Source organism: Megascapheus bottae, chromosome 2 (assembly GCF_031878675.1).
Source record: "Megascapheus bottae isolate mThoBot1 chromosome 2, mThoBot2.hap1, whole genome shotgun sequence".
In the NCBI taxonomy this organism is placed as follows: Eukaryota; Metazoa; Chordata; class Mammalia; order Rodentia; family Geomyidae; genus Megascapheus; species Megascapheus bottae.
The window spans coordinates 60982399-61002334 of NC_143510.1; the positions used below are offsets into that span (position 1 = coordinate 60982399).

General features: G+C 37.7%; 1 protein-coding gene across 2 annotated transcripts in view; it reads left to right on the forward strand.

Moving 5' to 3' along the window:
- Rap1b (RAP1B, member of RAS oncogene family) overlaps nucleotides 1–19936 on the forward strand; it is a 32611-nt gene that overhangs the window by 5430 nt on the left and 7245 nt on the right. For both annotated transcript variants that reach the window (XM_090328157.1, XM_090328166.1), the window contains exons 2-4: nucleotides 16542–16624; nucleotides 17314–17382; nucleotides 19271–19327. In XM_090328157.1, the coding sequence (XP_090184283.1) occupies nucleotides 16568–16624; nucleotides 17314–17382; nucleotides 19271–19327 (183 nt within the window). In that variant the 5' untranslated portion in view covers nucleotides 16542–16567. The remainder of the gene's footprint in view (nucleotides 1–16541; nucleotides 16625–17313; nucleotides 17383–19270; nucleotides 19328–19936) is intronic.

A 19936-nucleotide genomic window follows, 5' to 3' on the forward strand; every position in this document is an offset into this window, starting at 1 on the left:
TATTTTTTATTGACTTATATCAATAATAAGGAAGTATTTCATTTTTATTTATTTTTATTGTTATTATTTATTTATTTATTTATTTATTGCCAGCTATGGGGCTTGAACCAGCCACTTTTTAAGGAAATACCTTATTTGAAAGAATGACTTACAAATTGTGGTTATTCACATTTGAAGTGTTTTGAGTTTTGTTGTTGTTGTTTTTTTGCTTTTTTGTTTTTGCATATGCTCAAAGAATGAACCCATAGCTTTAACGAAGATAGTGGCCATGTTTATGGCTGGACAGAGTTTTAACCTTTAAGCAAAAATTACAGTTTTGGAAAGCCTTTATCAGTCACTGGGCTCTGAGGCCAGGCATGAAAGTCCATAACACTCATATCCAATTAACCACCAGAAAACTGGAAGTGGGTGCTGTGGCTAAAGGGTTAGGGCGGTAGCCTTGAGCTGAAGAGCTCAGGGACAGTGCCAGGCCTAGAGTTAAAGTTCCATGATTGGTCAAATTTTAAAAAAAATTAGTTTGACCAGACACCAGTAAGATCTGAGGATTGTGCCAAGTCAGTCCATAAAGGAAAATCTAAGACTCTTCTTTCTAATAAAAAACTACCAAAAAGACAGGTGAAACTGTGGCTCAAGTGGTAGGGCGTTGGCACTGACCACAGAAGCCCAGGCCCTGGATTCAAGCTACAGGAGTGGCACATGTACACACAAAAAAACTGAAAGAAGTAGTTTTTGATACAAGGTGATAAGGAAAAATCACTGTGTGCTTTCCCCTTCTCCCCCCAGTCCTGGGGCTTGAACTCAGGGCCTAGGTACTGTTCAAGGCTAGCACTCTACCACCTGAGCCACAGCACCTCTTCCTGCTTTCTCTGTGTATGTGGTACCAAGGAACTGAACCCAGGGCTTCATGCATAATAAGCAAGCGCTCTACCACTAGGCCATGCTCCTGGACCCACTGTATACTTTATACCCATTTTAAAATTAAGTTTTCAAGCACTTGCCAGTTACTAGACTAACCACTTGAGATAGTATCTTCCTCAAACAGGGGAAAGGAGGTAAACAACTAGATAAACAAAATTAGAAATACAACAAAGAGGTTTGTTCTTTTATATAAGGCAATCAAGAAAACTTTTTTTTGTATATGACATCTAAGCTGAGATCCAGTGCTGAGACTGGGGAAGAGCAGGAGAGTGCTTGGGAAAGAGAATCACAGACAGGAGCAAGTACCAAAAAAAAAGATGGTAATGGGTTTAAGGGCCCAAAATTGTAAAGTACTGTGGATTGTAGGGACTGTAGTTATAGTTGAGTGGTGGAACACATGAATGAAAGGGCTCAACTCTTAGTACTGTAGAGGGAATGGAAGAAAGAACCATGTGGCCCGAACTCAGTAAACAATGAGGAGATAAATGTATAATAAGCAAGAAAGAACTGAACTGGCCATAATAAGAAGTGTTAAAAAAAAAAATTTTAGAGCAGTTGGGAAAAAACTGGTACTAGAGGGTAACACATCAACCTGGGCTAAATAGCCTGTGCCCGAAACAATGAATATATATATATATATATATATATATATATATATATATATGTGTGTGTGTATACACACACACACATACACACACAATTATACAATTTCTCCTGACTTATCCTTACCTATTTAAATCAGCTAAAATTTATGAAGACATATGTGTAATATGACCACGTAAAGGTTTAGAGAAAATCGTAGCCTTCTGCTGAGATGCAAGAATAGCAAAAGTACTGAACTTAAACTGCCTAGTGATAAAACTTTAAAGAGCATAATCTCTAGCTGGAAGATAATGCCAATTTATCTTCAATGTAGGAACCTCCAGTGGATAAGGCCTATCAAATCACTAAAGTATCACAAGTGCTTTCCAAAGTGGGGTTTATTATTCCTTTTGAATCAAAACTGTGAGGAGTGGTAACAGTAGACCTGTTCATTCCAACAAGAACCTCTTATCACCATCTTCACTCCTTTCTGCTCTACTACCAGCCCTTCTGCCTCTTCTTAGCCTCTTATCACCATCATTATTTTCTTCCAAATAATTTGAAAATCTTTTTTTTTCTTTTTTTTCTTTTTTTTTTTTGTAATGAAAATCTTGCAAAAGGCAGTACTTAGCATATACATATGCCAGCACATGGGAGATTCAAACAGAAGGATCTTTGAGTCCAGGGCAACTTAGGGAGACCTGGTCACAAAACAAGTCAAACAAAATGCTTTCAAAGACTATCTCACTTCTCTTTATGGAATGATGTTCAATTCCTACGACAATACTCATTTAGAGAGAGAGAGGGAGAGCACACGTACACACACCGATTGCGGTGGCTCAGGCCTATAATCCTAACTACTCAGGAGACTGACATCTAAGGATCTAGGTTCAAAGCCAGCCCAGGCACAAAAGGATCTGAGATTCTTATCTCCAGTTAACCACTAGAAAACTGGAAGTGGGGCTTGGCTCAAGGGTAGGACAGTAGCCTTGAACCGAAGAGCTCAGGGGCAGCGCCCAGGCCAAGTTCAAGCCCCATGACTAGAGAGAAAGGTGGGGGAGGCGGAGAGGGAGAGAAGTACAAGTGTTAAAAAAAAGCTAAAATGACATTTTACTCAACTACTTCAGTTAGTGATTGAAGCATAAACTACAGCTTGTGACTAATTTGTATGTACTGGAAAATAAAAATATGACCTCAGTATATTCACTAATTCAGAACTGCTAGAGAAGTTTTGCAGTAAGACATGGGGAAACAATATAAAGAGAAAAAGCTATAAGACAAACAGGAGTATTTTAATAGCCTCTTTACATAAATGTGGATACTTTTCTTTGGTAAGACATTAAAACTCTGAAACTAGTTGCAACTTGGAATGTGAAACTTCACCAGTAAACTATGTTCTCCATAGCATCAATATTTATTGGTTTAAGGGCCGGGAGTTTGGCCTAGTGGTAGAGTGCTTTGTGTGGCATGCACGAATACCCGGGTTCAATTCCTCGGTACCACATACATAGAAAAAAGCTGAAAGTGGTGCTGAGGCTCAAGTGGTAGAGCTCTAGCCTTGAGAAAGTCCAAGGACAGTGCTCAGGCCCTGAGCTCAAGCCCAGGACTGGCAAAAAAAAAAAAAAAAAAAATTTATTGGTTTAGCTGGTACTTTGGAAGGATTTCTTACCCCATGCACAATTTTACATTATACATCAGTCACTTGAAAAATACTGGCTAGTGATAGTGCAGATATACAAGTAATGGCTAATTTCACCATATTTTTTAAATGTTCATTAATATCAGAAAAAAATGTCTCAAAAATATTAGGAAGCTGCTGGGCACGATGGCTCATGCCTGTAATCCTAGCTACTCAGGAGATCTAAGAATCTTGGTTCGAAGCCAGCCCAAGCACTAAAGACCGACTCTTATCTCTAATTACTACCAAAGCGGAAGTGGCACTGTGGCTTAGGGGTAGGGCACTAGCTTTGAGCAGAAGAGCTCAGGGACTTTAGAATTTCTCCAAAGTATTCATTAATTGTTATTGGGAAAGACATCAGGATCTGAAAATGTTACTTTAAAGAAATTAACTTAGAAATAATGTGCCAAGGAATTATTTTTTCATAATTAACACAAGGGAAGGTATTGCTGAGTCTGACTTGGCATTTTGCTTCTTAATTGATAAGGTTTCTAAGGATTACATAATGCTCTTAATTGTAAAAGAAAAATACAGTACGTTGAGTGTGATTGTTACAGAATGGGACTTAAAAATCCTTGATGGAACCACTTAGTAATGACAAGAAAGAACACTTCCCTAGAATGTATCAGGCCTTAGGTTAGATTCCAGCACATATAAAAACTGTCAGGGAAGGTGGCAGTACATGAGATTTGGCCTGAGTGCTGTAGTTTGCAAATTGCCACTCAAGGCCATAACTAATTTTGAGTTAGCTGGTGAGTCTTCTGTATCAGGCCTGTGTCAGTATTAGTTATGAAGAAGTTAGTATATGTAGATCCTAGGCCATAAGGCTTTTAAGCCTTACTTGAGGTTTTTTGTTTTTGTTTTATGCACTTGGGAAGATCCAAAACAGTTGTGGCTTTGACAGTACCAGAGTTTGAACTCAGTACTTGGGTGGAGTCAGTTTTCTATTACTTGAGCCATGCCTCTAGATTGGTTTTTTGCTAGTTACTTTAAAGATGTTATCTCTTGGACTTTTCTGTCCAGGCTGGCTTCAAACTTCTATCTTCCAAATCTCAGCCTCCTGGATAACTAAATTGCAATGGGAAAAAAATATTAATGGCCACCATATACATCTACCACCAGTACTTGTGATAACTTAGGCAAATATCCTAAATGACATGTTTTGTGATAGAAAAATATGAGTAAGTCGGGACGCAGTGGCTCACGCCTATAATCCTAGCTACTCAGGAGGATGAGATCTGAGGATCAAGGTTCAAAGCCAGCCTGGGCACAAAAGGACCTGAGACTCTTATCTCCCTCTAGAAAATGGGAAGTGGGGCTTGCCTCAAGGGTAGGGGGTGGTAGCCTTGAGCTGAAGAGCTCAGGGACAGTGCCCAGGCCAAGTTCAAGTCCCATGACCCACCCCACCCCACCCCCCAAAAAAGAAAGAAATATGAGTAACCTCAATATGGCTTGATTCATAATATCAAGAGTTAGTGTCCTGGAAGTGATGCTGTGGCTCAGGTAGTAGAGTGCTAACCTTGAGCTGAAGAACTCAAACCCCCATGACCGACCACCCCCCCCCCAAAAAAAATTAAATTAAAGGTTAGTGTCCTGTTAGGACAAATGGCCTAAGATGTATGCATCTGGTGCCTACATTGACTATACATAGAAAGCATTTAATATCTGTAAATGTTGAATAAAGATGAAATTACTATTTGTCTTATGCTTATGTTCATTTTGGGGGATTTCTTCTATGACCCCTTAACATTAATCTTCATCTTAATAAAGTCTTGTTGCAAACCAGCTCATAATGCTTAATATTCCTTGGATACATTATTTATCCATCTACTGTTAGAACTCCTTTTATGAGTTAAAAGTACTTTGTTTTTCTCATCAGTGCTAAGTTTCTCTTCAATTTGTCCAATGTTGTTGCTCGTTAATACTTCCTGAGGCCTTGACGACTTTTACCAGATCCTTGCAAATAGATCTGTTTGCAAATATGACCTGTTTGTGCAAGGTTTTGGTAAAACCAGTAGGGTAATGTTGAACCTATATTTTATTTTGTTTTGTTAGTCCTGATCCTAAGTACTGTCCCTGAGCTCCTTCCTGAGCCACAGTGGCACTTCTGGCTTTCTGGTGGTTAATTGGAGATAAAATTCTCAAAGCCTTTCCTGCCTGGTCTGGCTGCAAACCTCAATCCTCACATCTCAGCCTCCTGAGCAACTAGGATTACAGGCATGGGTCACAAGTGTGCAGCAAAGATTTTTTAGCCTACTTTGTATATTTACTATTAAGACTTTAAGAAATAAATGTGATGCTAAGAGCAGATGTCCTATAACACAAGAGTTGTTGGTTCTAACACTGTTGCTCCCAAGGCATTTTATTTTCTCCTGAACTTGTAATACCTGAAGGACACAAGCAAGAAAATTCTTCAGAGTTGAAGACCAAACTCAAGTTCTACACTAGCCAGGCAAGTGTTCTTTCACTAAGATAAATCCCTCAACCTCAAGATTTTGTCCTATTTTTGTTGCTTTATTGCTTTTTTGTTTTTTGCCAAGCACTGTCCTTAGGCTTTCTCACAGCTAGTGCTCTACCACTTGATACACAGCACCACTTCTGGCTTTTTCTATGTATGTGGTACTGAGGAATTGAACCTGGATATTCATGCATGGTAGGCAAGCTCTTTACCACTAGACCAATCTCCCAGCCCAAGCAGGTTTTTTTGTTGTTGTTGTTTGTTTTGTTTTGCCAGTCCTGGGCTAGAGCTCTACCACTTGAGCCTCAGCACCACTTCTGGCTTTTTTTCCCCCCCTCCTATGTATGTGGTACCAAGGACTCAAACCCTGGTCTTTGTGCATGCTAGGCAAGCACTCTACCCCTAGGCCAAACTCCTGGCCCCAAGATTTTGTTTTTTAATGCCAAGATCTGTGTTGTTCATCTTCAGTTGGAATCAAAATAGTTCTTCTGCTGGATATGAATTACCAACCTTTATTATTTATTTGGGAGGGGAGGGGTGTTTGATTTTGAGACTCGTAGGTGGCGCAGGCTGACTGTATGCCTATGGTCCTCTTGTCTAGCCTTCTGAGTGCTGATAGTACAGGATTGCATGGGCTTTAGTCTTTTATTCATTAAACATTTCTTTACCACATAGTGGTTGTCAGAGTAAATAAGGTCCATTGTTTATCTGTTTGTTGATAATGACTAAGGTTTTGTTGGGTTTGTTGTTGTTGTTGTTGTTTTATCAGTAATGAGGGTGGTTTTTCGTTTTGTTTTGTTTTGTTTTTTTGCCAGTCCTGGGGCATGAGCTCAGGGCCTGAGCAGTGTCTTTGGGTTTTGTCAAGCCCTACCACACTTAAGCCACCTCTGGCCTTTTCTGTGTGTACTGAGGAATCAAACCTGGGTTTTTGTATGTGCTAGGCAAGCATTCTACCACTAGGCCAAACTCCCTGTCCCATGAGTATTCTTATTTAATCTTTTCATCCTCCTTCTCCTCCCCTCATGATGGGTTTGTTATCATCCACACTTCACAAGTAAAAACAGTGGCATTAAAGTAACCAAATACCTTCTATAAAGTACATAGACTGGCAGTTATAGTTACTCTAATTTCTTTATTTTATGTTACCAGTTGAACTGCAAAAGATGATACAGTGCTTTCTTTCCTTTTTGTGTGCCAGTACTAGGGTGTAAAGACAGCGCCTCAAGCTCCATTTGGGTTTCACATCTGAACCACTTAGATGTTTTTGCTGATTAATTAGAAGTAAGAGTCTCAGGCTTTTCTGATTGGACTGAGTTAAAAATCATGATCCTCCTATCTACTCCTGAGCCATCAACACCTGATTCCAGTGATTACTTTTACATTTTAGGAAAAACTGAATTTTGTCTTCCAAACAGGCCAATAGTCTATTTATAATGATCATTTTATCTTGCTTTTTTAAGAAGTGTCTGAAAATGTCATTTGGGTTATTTTTGTCTCATTTAAACATAGGTAAGTCTTATTAAGGTGAAAGTGTATTTGCCTTTCAAAATTTTAGATTCAAAGCAATTCTTTTTGATTTGCACTTTTTTGCCAGTCCTGAGGCTTGAACTTAGGGCCTGAATACTATTCTTGGGCTTTCTCAAGGCTAGTGCTCTACCATTAGAACCACAGCACCACTTCCAGCTTTTTTCTGTGTATGTGGTACCTAGGAATCGAACCTGGGTTTTACTGCATGCCAGGCAAGCACTCTACCACTAGGCCAAACTCCTGGCCCCTTGATCTGCATTTTATTTAGATATAATGAAAAGTCTTGAAAAAATAATCCTTTTCATTCACTTCAATGTTCTTATAGTACAGCCTGGTGACTGTTGCTACCCTTGTCTTTTTTTTTTTTTGCCAGTCCTGGGCTTGAGCTCAGGGTTTGAGCACTGCCTTCTCAAGTCTAGAGCTCTACCACTTAAGTCACAGCACCACTTCTAGCTTTTTCTATGTGTGTAGTAACAAGGAATCAAATCTGGGTCTTTGTGCATGCCAAGCAACCACTAGGCCAAATTCCTGGCCCTAGTCCATATTTTTTATGTATTTGGTGTGCTTAATACCCATCCATTATATGTAATCTCTTACACAATCTTTTCATTTGAGATGTCAGTTGAAGAGGAGGGTATTTTTTTTGAGACAGGACCTAATGCCTGTGCTGTATTAGTTGGAAGAAAAGATTTCACTGCATCTTTAAGTGTAGCATGCCAGAAAGAAGAGGAAAAGGTAGGTGTTCTTTGCATCTTTCTGTGATTAAATGCCTTATAAGGTTCATGCATTTCCCAGTTGTAGGCAACATGTGGATGGGTACATTGTCTCATGCTGTTTCAGCTTTTTAAAATCTGTTTTGTATTTAAAAGATGATTGTAAACCTCCATAATCTCAACCCACCATTATGAAGTTAAGGAAATAATAGTTATTTAGATTATCATTAAATTTTATTGCCAAAGCTGAATTTTTATACTTTTTTACAGTAATTGAAAATAAATAGAACATTAAGATTCCTTTTTTAGGGATCTAGTATACGTATGTAGGCAATTATATTTTACAATTGAAGTGGGTATTAGGGATTAGCTATTACAAAAGTTAAGAACTTGGCAGAGTCCAAATCTTGTTACAAATGAACAATTTTTAGAATTCAAAGGTCTTTATCTTCGTATTCATTCTGTGGTTGACCATCGTTGACACTATTCCCCAATACATCTTCTGCTTCAGGAATTTACATGCTTGCTTGGCTGGTATAAAACGTCTGAGTGTTCAGTATTTCTCCCATCACTTCTTCCCTTGTTTTATAGACAAGGAACCAGGAAATTGAGGATTAAGTCATTTGCTTCAAGTTACAGCAACATACACTATTCTTTTAATAGAGCCAAGCCTCTTACATTCCATGATAATGTCACTTTGTATAACCTTATTTAGAAACAGTACAAGATGAAATATGATCCAGTCTTAAAATATTCAGTGCATCCTTACAGAAAGATAATGATTAATACTGTCTTAATTATGCAAGTATACTGTGGAGACATTTCACTGATACTACCCCCCAAAGAATTATATCCTAACTGTATGCTGTCAGGAATACCCTATCCATTTTATACACACACACACATATTTGGAGACAGGGGTAGGTTGCAGAGGATATGAGTATCTGTAAAGAGTTCAAACTAGAAATTACTGAAGGGCATTTTCCATATACTGAAAAACAGTGCCTAATAATACCAACTGCATTTACATTCCTCCAATAATCCCATTTATGTTCCTGTTTGTAGAAAATCAAAGCCATGAGTCTGCTAGTGAATCCTGGATAATTGTCTTATGCCCACATCCAGATCTTAAGTTCAGCCACATGTTAATTCTCTTGTTTACTCCACCAAAGATGATTTTTAATTATAGGCAGCCTTTTGTTGAAAACAGGGTTTAATGGTAGTTAAGAGGACCCTGTGTATTTTCACCTTAACAAAAGTCCTTTATAACCACCTAGTTAGTGTAAAGCCATTCCCACCTTTTTTATCTGCTTCAGCTTGTTTCACTTTTTTCCATACTGCTAACCACATCTTGACATTATTTTATATTGATTCTGACTTTTCTTTCTAGATTATAAATTCTGAGAGCAGGATCTTTTGTTCATTACTTGGGTTTTACTGCCTAATACTAAATATGTAGTTAGCATCCAGAATGTGTTTATTGATATAGCTTTGGAAGGTGTAATTTATTAGATTTTTCCTTTAGGAAGTATCTGTTTTTGAAATAAAATTTGACCTCAGTATATGTTGAGACCAAGTAAAGTCAACCAAGAGTTTGTGGGGAGGGGGTTATTATTATATAAATCTATCATTCTGATAGGCTTTTTTAAAATTTCCTCAATGATTTTCAGAATTGTTCTTGTAACTTATTTGGAATTCACATCAACAAGTTACAACTGTGTCTTGTTAATGAAGAATGCTATAGATAATCCAGAATAGTGGACAATTGAATCCGTTATTTGCTTTTGGGTATATACTTTCATATAGTAAACATATTTAGAATAAAACATTGTGCAGGGTCTAAGAATGTGCCTTAGTGTTAGAGTGCTTGCCTAACATGCCTGAAACCCTTGGTTCAGGTCCTAAGTTACCACATAAACAGAAAAGGCCAAAAGTAGTGCTGTGGCTCAAGTGGTAAGAGTACTAGCCTTGAGCAAAGAAGCTCAGGGACAGTGCCCAGGTCCTGAGTTTAAGTACCATGACGGACCTCCCCACCCCATTTCTGAAAAAAAATTGTTGAGTTTTTAGTTTTTTGGGCTCATAATTCTCTAGGATTTTTTTGTTTCCTCAAAATCATTATAGCATCTATCATTTTATTATATTAATTTGGTGATCCCATGACTTGAATGCAAGGTCTCAAGATTTCTTGACTTCTTGCTTGGCTGGCTCTTTTAACCATTTGAACCAGACCTCCATCCTCACTTTTTTTTTTCTTTTTCTTCTCCTGTGTCGTGGGGCTTGACCTCAGCCTGGGCACTGTTCTTGAGCTTTCTCAAGGCTGGTACTCTACCACCTTAAGCCACAACACCACTTGCTGCTTTTTTCTGTGTTTGTAGTAATGAAGAATAGGACCCAGTGCTCTGTGCATGCTAGGCAAGTACTCTACCACTAGGCCATGCTCCCTGCCCTCCATCTTCACTTTTTGCCCATTGTTTTGGAGATAGAGCTTCACAGACTTTATGATAACCGTCTAATCTCAGCTGCCTGAGTATGATTACAGACATGAGACACCCAGCACTCAGTGGTGACTAAATTAAGCAAATTACTTTCATAAGTTAAGGAGAACTAGTACAAACAAAGCTACATTCTGTCAAGTAAGTTGAGAAAGTTGTACAATATCTCAATAACAAAATCAGTGAGTTTTGTTGACACCAAAGTGTTTTGCAAGAAAAAATAGCAAGGTAAGCTTGAGTCAGTACTTCATTGATCACATTGGTAACAGTGATACCAGTGATACAGAAAGTAACTCAGATCTTTTAAGTCTAAGTGACATAAAAGTCTAATTGCTTCTATGCTTTACGCATGTAAAAAATTCTTTCTGTTTTCCTGTGATAAAAGTGAATGAATAACACAATGCTAAAATTACATTATTCCACCTCCCCCCTTTTTTCTGTTGGAGATTGACCCTCTTAACTGCTGTATGAATCTTAGCTGTTCTCACCTCCAAAATTTTTTCAAAGATAAATAGAAATATTTATGCATTCAAATATTCAGTTTTTTTCTCTTCTAACTTTTTTTTTTTTTTTTTTGGCCAGTCTTGGGCCTTGAACTCAAGGAAAATGCCAGAAGTGGTGCTGAGGCTCAAGTGGTAGAGTTAAAGTTCTAGCCTTGAGAAAAATCCAAGGACAGTGCTCAAGTGCCCAGGATGGCTTTGAACCTTGATCCTCAGATCTCAGCCTCCTGAGTAGCTAGGATTACAGGCATGAGCCACCATGCTGGCAGTAGTATTCAGTTTTAATAGTGGAATTTTTTTCATATATTTTTATTGTAATTAATAGAAGGGTTACATTCACCAGATAGAAGGTGCATTACTTCACATACATTGATACCCTTTCTCATGTCTTGGTCCCCATTTCTCTCCCCCCACCCCCGCTCCTAATCTTGGTTTCCTCCCTTCTCTATCCGACTTCAAATAACCAAATACGCATATATACTATATACATATATACTATATACTGATAACCAGGTGAAATACTGTAACAATATGAGATAACCAAAGGACAGCAAAAGAGATGAGAGATAACAGTACATTAAAGACAACAATCATTATATGGCCTTTGTTTCTAATAGTGGAATTTTTAATGTTTTCACTAGAAAATTTATTTACTTCATGTATAATCTTCCATTTCTGGAGAAACAATATGAATCATGCTAAGAGTACAGTAGTAAGTAGTGAGTCACCTTTCATTGACTTATTACCATGTGCCAGTAACTTAAGTTACATTTCTTTTCCCTCATTTTGTGCATACTATGTTACAGAGATTGTTTTAGTTTTGGAGATAATAGCAATGAATAAGTCAGCCAACTATATGTAAATATACTAGGTAATTTGACCTGTAATTCAGTAATTGTATAGGTATTAGTGTCTTCGTATTACCTATAAGGAAAGTGAGATTCTGAATGGTTTTTACCATTATTCTGTGTTGTAGGAAAGAGAACAATGAGTTCCAATGTGTCAAATAATAGTTATCACATCCATTTGAAAATCTGATATAGCTCTCTGAATCTTAAAATTGCGCAAGTTTAAAAGTGTTTTGTTTGTTGTTTGTTTGTTTTGTTTTGTTTGGCAATCATGGGGCTTAAACTCAGGACTTGGTCTTTGAACTTTCTTAAGGCTAGCACTCTTACCACTTGAGATCCACAATACCAAGACCACTTGCAGCTTTTTCTGTGCATGTGGTACCAAGGAATCAAACCCAGGCTTCATGCATGCTAGGCATGCATTCTACCACTAGGCCACACTCCCACCCCATTGTGTTCTTTGGAGGGGCGAGGGGAGGCATTGAACTCTGGGCCTGGCACTGTCCCTGAGCTCTTCAGCTCAAGGCTACAGCCCTACCCCTTGAGCCACAACCCCACTTCTGGAGATAAGACTCTCATGGACTTTAGTGCCTAGACTGGCTTTGAACCATGATCCTCAGGTCTCAGCCTCCTGAGTAACTAGGATTACAGGCCTGAGCCAGATCAAAGTGTTCATTTTCAACCCAAGCCAACACTTGAACAGGAAGGCATTCTTGAAGTTCACAAACAAGTGCCTTTATTCCAAATCCTGACAAATCCCTAAGCAAATGACAGGCCTTACTTAAAGTTCCCTTGGTTTTTATCAGTATTAGATAGAAAGATGTTGGCAACTTATGGTTAATCTCATGTTATTCCTGTATCTGACTTTGTTACCTGGTATATTTGTGTGTGTGTGTGCGTGTGTGCGTGTGTGTGTGTGTGTGTGTGTGTGTGTGTGTGTGTGTTCATTTGTTTATTTGAAAAAGCAAGATGATTGGGAGAGGGTGGGGGAACATGAAAAAAGGTGTCAATGTGCAAGAAGTAATGCACTACTACCTGACAAATGTAACTTACCCCTCTGTACATTATCCTGACAATAAAATTAAAAAAAAAAAAATTAGGGGGCCGGGAGTTTGGCCTAGTGGTAGAGTGCTTGCCTAGCATGCACGAAGACTAGGGTTCAATTCCTTGGTACCACATACTTAGAAAAAACCAGAAGTGGTGCTGAGGCTCAAGTGGTAGAGCTCTGGCCTTGAGAAAAATCCAAGCACAATCCTCAGGCCCTGAGCTCAAGCCCAGGACTGGCAAAAAAAAAAAAAAAAAAATTAGGGCAAAAGACTGATTGACTTGTTTGTACCCACTTGTAAGTGTTCTTTGTTAGAAACTTACTTATTGGAGCCAGATATATGATAGAGCACCATGTAGCATGTGTGAGGCACAGATCAGTCTCCCAGCACCACAAAAACAAGGGTGGGAAGTCAAATGCAGCATTTTTAGGGTTGCAGTGAATATTATGTACATACTGTATTTTACAGTTTTAAATAATTTGAGATGTTTTAGGGCTAACAATGTTAGTTTGGTGGTAGGGTACTACCTATCATTGAGGAAACCCTGGGTTACATACCTAGCATTGGGCATGTTGGTACGTGCATTTGGGAAGCTAAGGTGGAAAGATCGTGAGTTTTAGGTCAACTTGTGGTATGTGGTAAAACTCTGAAAACAATTTTGACTTATTCTTAGGGCACAATGTGGCATTTAGTATATGTATACAGTATAATGATCAGATCTGGTTGTAGGTGTATCTGTCACCTCAGGTGTTTATCTTTTCATGAGTGTGTGTTGTAAACATTCAGAGTACTGGCAGTTTTGAAATACAGTTGTTGTCAACCACAGTTACCCACTGTGTTACAGTCGTAAAGTATCTTATAGGTATGGTTGCTAAAATCAAAACACATTCATAAACACAATTTTAATATTGTCAAATTGAAAACTTCAAATGTAAATGAGTAGGAAAAAATGCTATATGCAGAATCCCTGAAGTAGTAATTCTTTTTTTTTTTTTGCCAGTCCTGGGGCTTGAACTCAGGGCCTGAGCACTGTACTTGGGCTTTTTCAAGGCTAGAGGTCTATCACTTGAGTCACAGCACCACTTCCAGCTTTTTCTATGTATGTGGTACTGAGGAATTGAACCTGGGTCTTCGTGCATGCTAGGCAATCACTTTACCACTAGGCCAAACTCCCAGCCCCTGAAGTAGTAATTTTTAATTAATAATAAGAAAAGGAACAGATTGGGGCCGGGAGTTTGGCCTAGTGGTTAAAGTGCTTGCCTAGCATGCATGAAGACCCGGGTTCGATTCCTCAGTACCACATACATAGAAAAAAGCTGGAAGTGGTGCTGAGGCTCTAGTGGTAGAGCTCTAGCCTTGAGAAAGTCCAAGGACAGTGCTCAGGCCCTGAGCTCAAGCCCAGGACTGGCAAAAAAAAGAAAAAAGAAAAGGAACAGATTACTTACTGATAGATGCCGTAATATGAACGAACTTGATTCTTAGCAACAAGTAACATTCATTCATGAACAAATGGAGCAAATGGAGAAAAGTCTCAATCATGACATTTAAAGATGTAATTCCTGATTTGACATGGTAGTACACTTACTTGAAATCCCAACTGCTGAGGATGTGGTGAATTGTAATTTGAGGTCAGCCCCACCAAAAAAGATAGCGAGACACCCCCCCCCCCTCAACAAACAAGCCAGGCATGTTGGGGCAGATCTGTGATCCTAGTCAAGTAGGAAGCATAAATAGAAAGACACGTCAAAAGCCAGCACCTTGAAAAGATAACCACAACAAATGTACCTCAGATGATAAGTAGCACCTTCCTATTAAGCCTGAGGGCTAAATTCAGGCCCACAAATGTTTACTTTTATATTTAATATATTCAACATTAAATGATGATGAACCAGTCCTGTTTTATTTTAGAGTTTTGGTGCATATCTGTGGTTACACATTACAGCCTCAGTTCCACGCATGGATGAGGAATTGGGTGTTTCGTGTTTCTCTGGAGCAGTATTGGACAGATTTTTTTGTTTTCTCTTTACACTTCTGTTTCTTATGAAACATTCTTCCTGTTTTCTTGGCAGTTTGTACAAGTGTCCTCATGTATAGACTTCCATTTCTTAGAAAACAATGACCCTTGGTTCTGGGTTTTCTTTCCCCCCCTACAATATTTTCTTTATAAGCTTCTCTGAAAGTCTCAGCCATTGTCAGTTTTCTAAGTTACCTTTAAAAAAAAAAAAAAGTCTGAGCCCATTTACCAAAAAATAAATAAATGAATGAATAATGGCGGGGGGTCCTTTTATATAAGCCATTGGATTGATTTTTTTTTTTTTTTTTGCCAGCCCTGGGGCTTGAACCTCAGGGTCTGGGCATTGTCATTGGACACTTTTGGCTCAAGACTAGCACTCTGTCAGTTGAGCCACAGCACTCCTGGCTTTTTCTTGGTAGGTGGTTCCAAGGAATCAAACCCAGGGTTTTGTGCATGCTAGCCAAGCATTCTTACCAGTAGGCTATGCTCCCAGTCCTAAGCCATTGGATTTTCTGTTACAAATCTTCCTCTTTGGGGTTGGAGGCATGGCTCAGTTCAGAGTGCCAGCCAGTGGGTAAAAGCAAATCCTCAGAAACTGAGATTGGATTTGGTCTTGTACAAAATAATGAAAGAACTAACCAGTCCACTCTTAAAGACTTTAAAATCGTTTATTTCATAAATAGGTTCTTATTTCCTAAAGTTCAATTTTTAAAATAAACTAGATTATTTAAGTTTCTTGGTCTTCTGTCCTGCTGCTTCCTGAGAGTTATGGAAATCATTAAATTTAATTATTGTAAGTCAGTCATATAAGTTCAGTTTCTGTACATCGTGTCTAGTGAGTATCACAGCTGCATTTATTATATGATCATATGCACATAATTATTGAACCTTTGTGATAGTCTCCCAAGAATATCCTCCTTTGTTTTTTTATTAAAGAATTTATTAACATTGATTTTTACATCATATTTCAAATGACATGTTTAACAAGTGTTCAAGAAGGGAATCTCTGTATACAATCACTGGCACTTAGTTTTTAGAACATAATCAAAATTAAGCTAAGGGTTTGTATATCATAGATACATATTAATTTATGAAATAAAACATTATGTCATAGGTTTTTATGTCTATGTAGTTGTGTTTATATTTCCAATACCATGTCCATAGCATTGGGTATGCAGATATTGAGTCCTCGCTCTTGGGTTTGTTTTTTTTGTTTTTTTGAGACAGAGTCTCATTATTATATCCTTCAACTTGGGATCCTCCTGAGTCCTTCCTAGGATTATAGACATATGCCACCAGGGTTGGCTGATTTGATGCAGTCCCATCCTGTCCCAGTTACCTTTCCTAGTGCACTAGTAGCGATAGGGACTTTTGTGTATGTCCCAGTTACCTTTCCTAGTGCACTAGTATCGATAGGGACTTTTGTGTATGTGTTTGTTCATTGGGTTTATCTCTGTACTCCGCTACTTATCATTGGTGGTTCCAGATGATGGGGGGCATATTTGTGTTTTCTGTTCTTGTATCTTGCAAATCAGTATAATACATTTTGATTTTATTCAGCTTTATTTTTCCTTAACATTTAATCCAGATGAAATTAGACTAAAAGCCATATCTATAATTCTACAATAATTCTTTTTATAGAATGTTCCATATTAATATAGTCTAGTAATCTCTTTAAATAAATCTTCTGGCCTTAAATCTATTTATCAATAGAAGCACTTAAATCCTGAGGCTTTACTAATATTCTTTTTTTCTCTCTAACAAGGTACTAGGTTCTGACAAGTTTGCATCATGCGTGAGTATAAGCTGGTTGTTCTTGGCTCAGGAGGTGTTGGAAAATCTGCTTTGGTAAGTCATTCTTGCTCAACCTAAGCTTTACATTTATAGATACTCTTTTTTTCTGTTGAATTTTAAGTTCTGATTATTTGACTTTATTTGTTAAGGTAAAATCCCATATTAACTTCAGAAGCAATATAATTTTTTTATAATTGTAGTAGACTTCTAGATATGGGTGGATAGTATTTAAGTATGGCAGATATAGTTTGGACACAAGGGATTAAGCATGTGTCTTTTCAGAGGCAGGCAGGAATGTGAGCTGGCATACTAACTAATGCCTATATTTTCAGGATTAAGAAATAACATAGCAAGCATGAAGAAACAACTTGGTGTAGTGAGGGTTGGGGAATGGGAGGAGAATTAGGAAAATTCATTTTGGAAAGTGTATAATATTGTGAGTCTTTCCATTTGTATCTAGAATAATTAAAAGATGCTGACTATTTGTATATATGTATATTACATAAAATTATAATGCCTAATACAGTATAAACCCTTTATGATTATTCAGTTAATAATATTGACAAGAAAGTCTACATAATAAGTACAAATGCATTCTGGTTTGTTAAACTGCTTCACCTTCCCCCAGTATTTTTCAGCCTTCGTTTGTTGATATATGAGGGTCAACTGTAGATTAAAGTTTACAGCTTTAGATATGTTCTTTTCTTTAGAAGAATAATGAATGATATGTTAATTTTTTTCAGACTGTACAGTTTGTTCAAGGAATTTTTGTTGAAAAATATGATCCTACAATAGAAGATTCTTATAGAAAGGTATATGTTAATAAGCATTTTGATTTTAATATAAATGTAATACTTGCTTTTATTTTCATAGTCATTGAACCTTCCATATAAAGTAGAATGAAAAGGTAGTTAAATTAGTAGAAAAAGTTCATAATTGACTATATCCTCACATTATATTTTTATCAAAAAAAATCTATTTCCAGGCATGGGCCTTGAACTCAGGGCCTGGGCACTGTCCTTGAGCTTTCTCAAGGCTAGAGCTCTACCACCTGAGCCACAGCACCATTTCTGGCTTTTTTCTATGTATATGGTACCGAGGAATCGAACCCAGGTCTTTGTGCATGATAGGCAAAACAGTCTACCACTAGACTAAACTTCCAGCCCCCATTTTTATCAATTTTAAGAATCATAAAGACTCATACATACATACATACTCCCAGAACTCTTTTTTTTTTTTTTTTTTTTTTTGCCAGTCCTGGGCTTGAGCTCAGGGCCTGAGCACTGTCCTTGGACTTTTTCAAAGCTAGAGCTCTACCACTTGAGCCTCAGCACCATTTCTGGCTTTTTTCTATATATGTGGTACTGAGGAATTGAACCCGGGTCTTCGTGCATGCTAAGCAAGCACTCTACCACTAGGCCAAATTCCCAGCCCTCCCAGAACTCTTTTTAAGTTTATTCTCATCTACTTCACTTCCTAGAAATATCGATTGCTCACAAGCTCCCTAGCTTTTTCCTTGAGATAGTTGTAAAGAATTAGTCTTTCTAACCTTCCCAGCTTTTACTTTCTTGAGTGTCAGTTTTGCCCACTTTCATACCATAGGATTGAAATAGTGTGCAGACATTTTTAATTTAGTAGTGTGAGAGTTGGCTCCTATCTTTATTTAGTAGCCAGCCTAGTTCCCACTGTTGTGCAAATACTGTTTTCATTCTTCCTTTATGTACAGAAAACTGAAACTCCTCCCTGCACCCTTGCTGTAACTTTGCTTTCCTAGAAAATAGTATGTAAATAAACATAACCAGGATACCTAATCTGTTTTGTAGTTGAGGCTCTTTATTTTCTTCTCTTTTCTTTTTTTGTTGTCAGCCAAAGCACTTGAACTCTGGGCCTGGGTGCTCTCTCTGAGCTCTTCAGCTCAAGGCTACTGCCCTACCCCTTGAGCCACACAGCCCGTCTTCTGGTTTTCTAGTGGTTAATTGGAGATAAGAGTCTCATGGTCTTTAGTGCCCAGGCTGGCTTTGAACCGCGATCCTCAGCCTTCTGAATAGCTAGGATTATAGTCGTGAGCCACGGTGCCTGGCTAATTGTGGCTTTTTCTTTGCCACCAGTTTTCTTATTATGATATGGTGAGGGAATATAGTTATCTAAAGAAATGAAGGCATATTCAAAGTAATATATGAAAGTTAGTTGATAGAATTAATGCTACTTTATTGAATTTACTGATGGTTTTATTTGAGTTGTGTTAGGATCATTTCTTCTCTATAATTAGTCCTGAGTTATTCATAGTGAAACTGGTTGTCTTCACTTTTTTTTTTTTTGCCTTTTTTGGGGGGAGTACTGGGGATCGAACCCAGGACGTTGCACTTGCTAGGCAAGCACTTTGACACTGAGCTACATCCCAGCCCCTATCATAGTGAAACTGGATCTTGACAGAACACAATGTTTTGCATTTACTAGAATTTAGGGGTCTTCAAACCCTATGGCTTAGTTGGGTTTTTTTTCTTCCATTTTAAAATATTGCTTAATACTGGTTTAAAATTGGTGTGTATCACTTGTTTGTTAAATACGTCATTTCAAATATGATGTAAAAATCGGTGTTAATTCTTTAATGAAAAAAAAATTGGCATGTGTCTCAGTATAAGCTTTTATGTCCATTTAAGATAGTTTTGTATACATACTTTTTTTTAACTTTTTTCTCAGCAAGTTGAAGTAGATGCACAGCAGTGTATGCTCGAAATTTTGGATACTGCAGGAACGGTATGTAAAACAAATTTCCAAAAGATTTTTTACAGTCTTTTTTAATGCAATTATTCTTTTGGCAAATACTACTTAAGCTTCATAATTAATTGCACAAGAGGTTTCCATCCAATATGTTGATTTATGCATATAATGCATCTTGATCAAACAGGCTATTACTGAATTTCAAAATGTTTTGATTGATAACTTTCTCCAAAGTATCAATAGGTCAGTTTGTTAGCTCTTTTATTAATGTAGTAAAATAACCTAGGCAGGTTAACTTTATACAGAGCTTCTGTGGAGGTACAAACTCAAATAGTTAAATCCAGTGGTAATCTTTTTCCTCCCAGAGTCCCTACAGCATGGCAAGATACGGGAAATGTGCATGTCACTGTCCCTCTGTTGTATAAAGCCTTTAGGATTCAATCAAAGAGGATCTACCCTAATGACTAATACTGGTTGCTTTCCAAAGGCCCCACCTCTCAATGTGAGGATAAGCTTCTACTTTCTTGCTCCTTTTGATATAGTGAAGCCCTAGAGGATACTCAAACTATAAACTATATCATTTAACTAGCTTTATGGAGATCTAGAAATAAAAAGATTTATTTCTTGAAATAAATTTTCAAATAG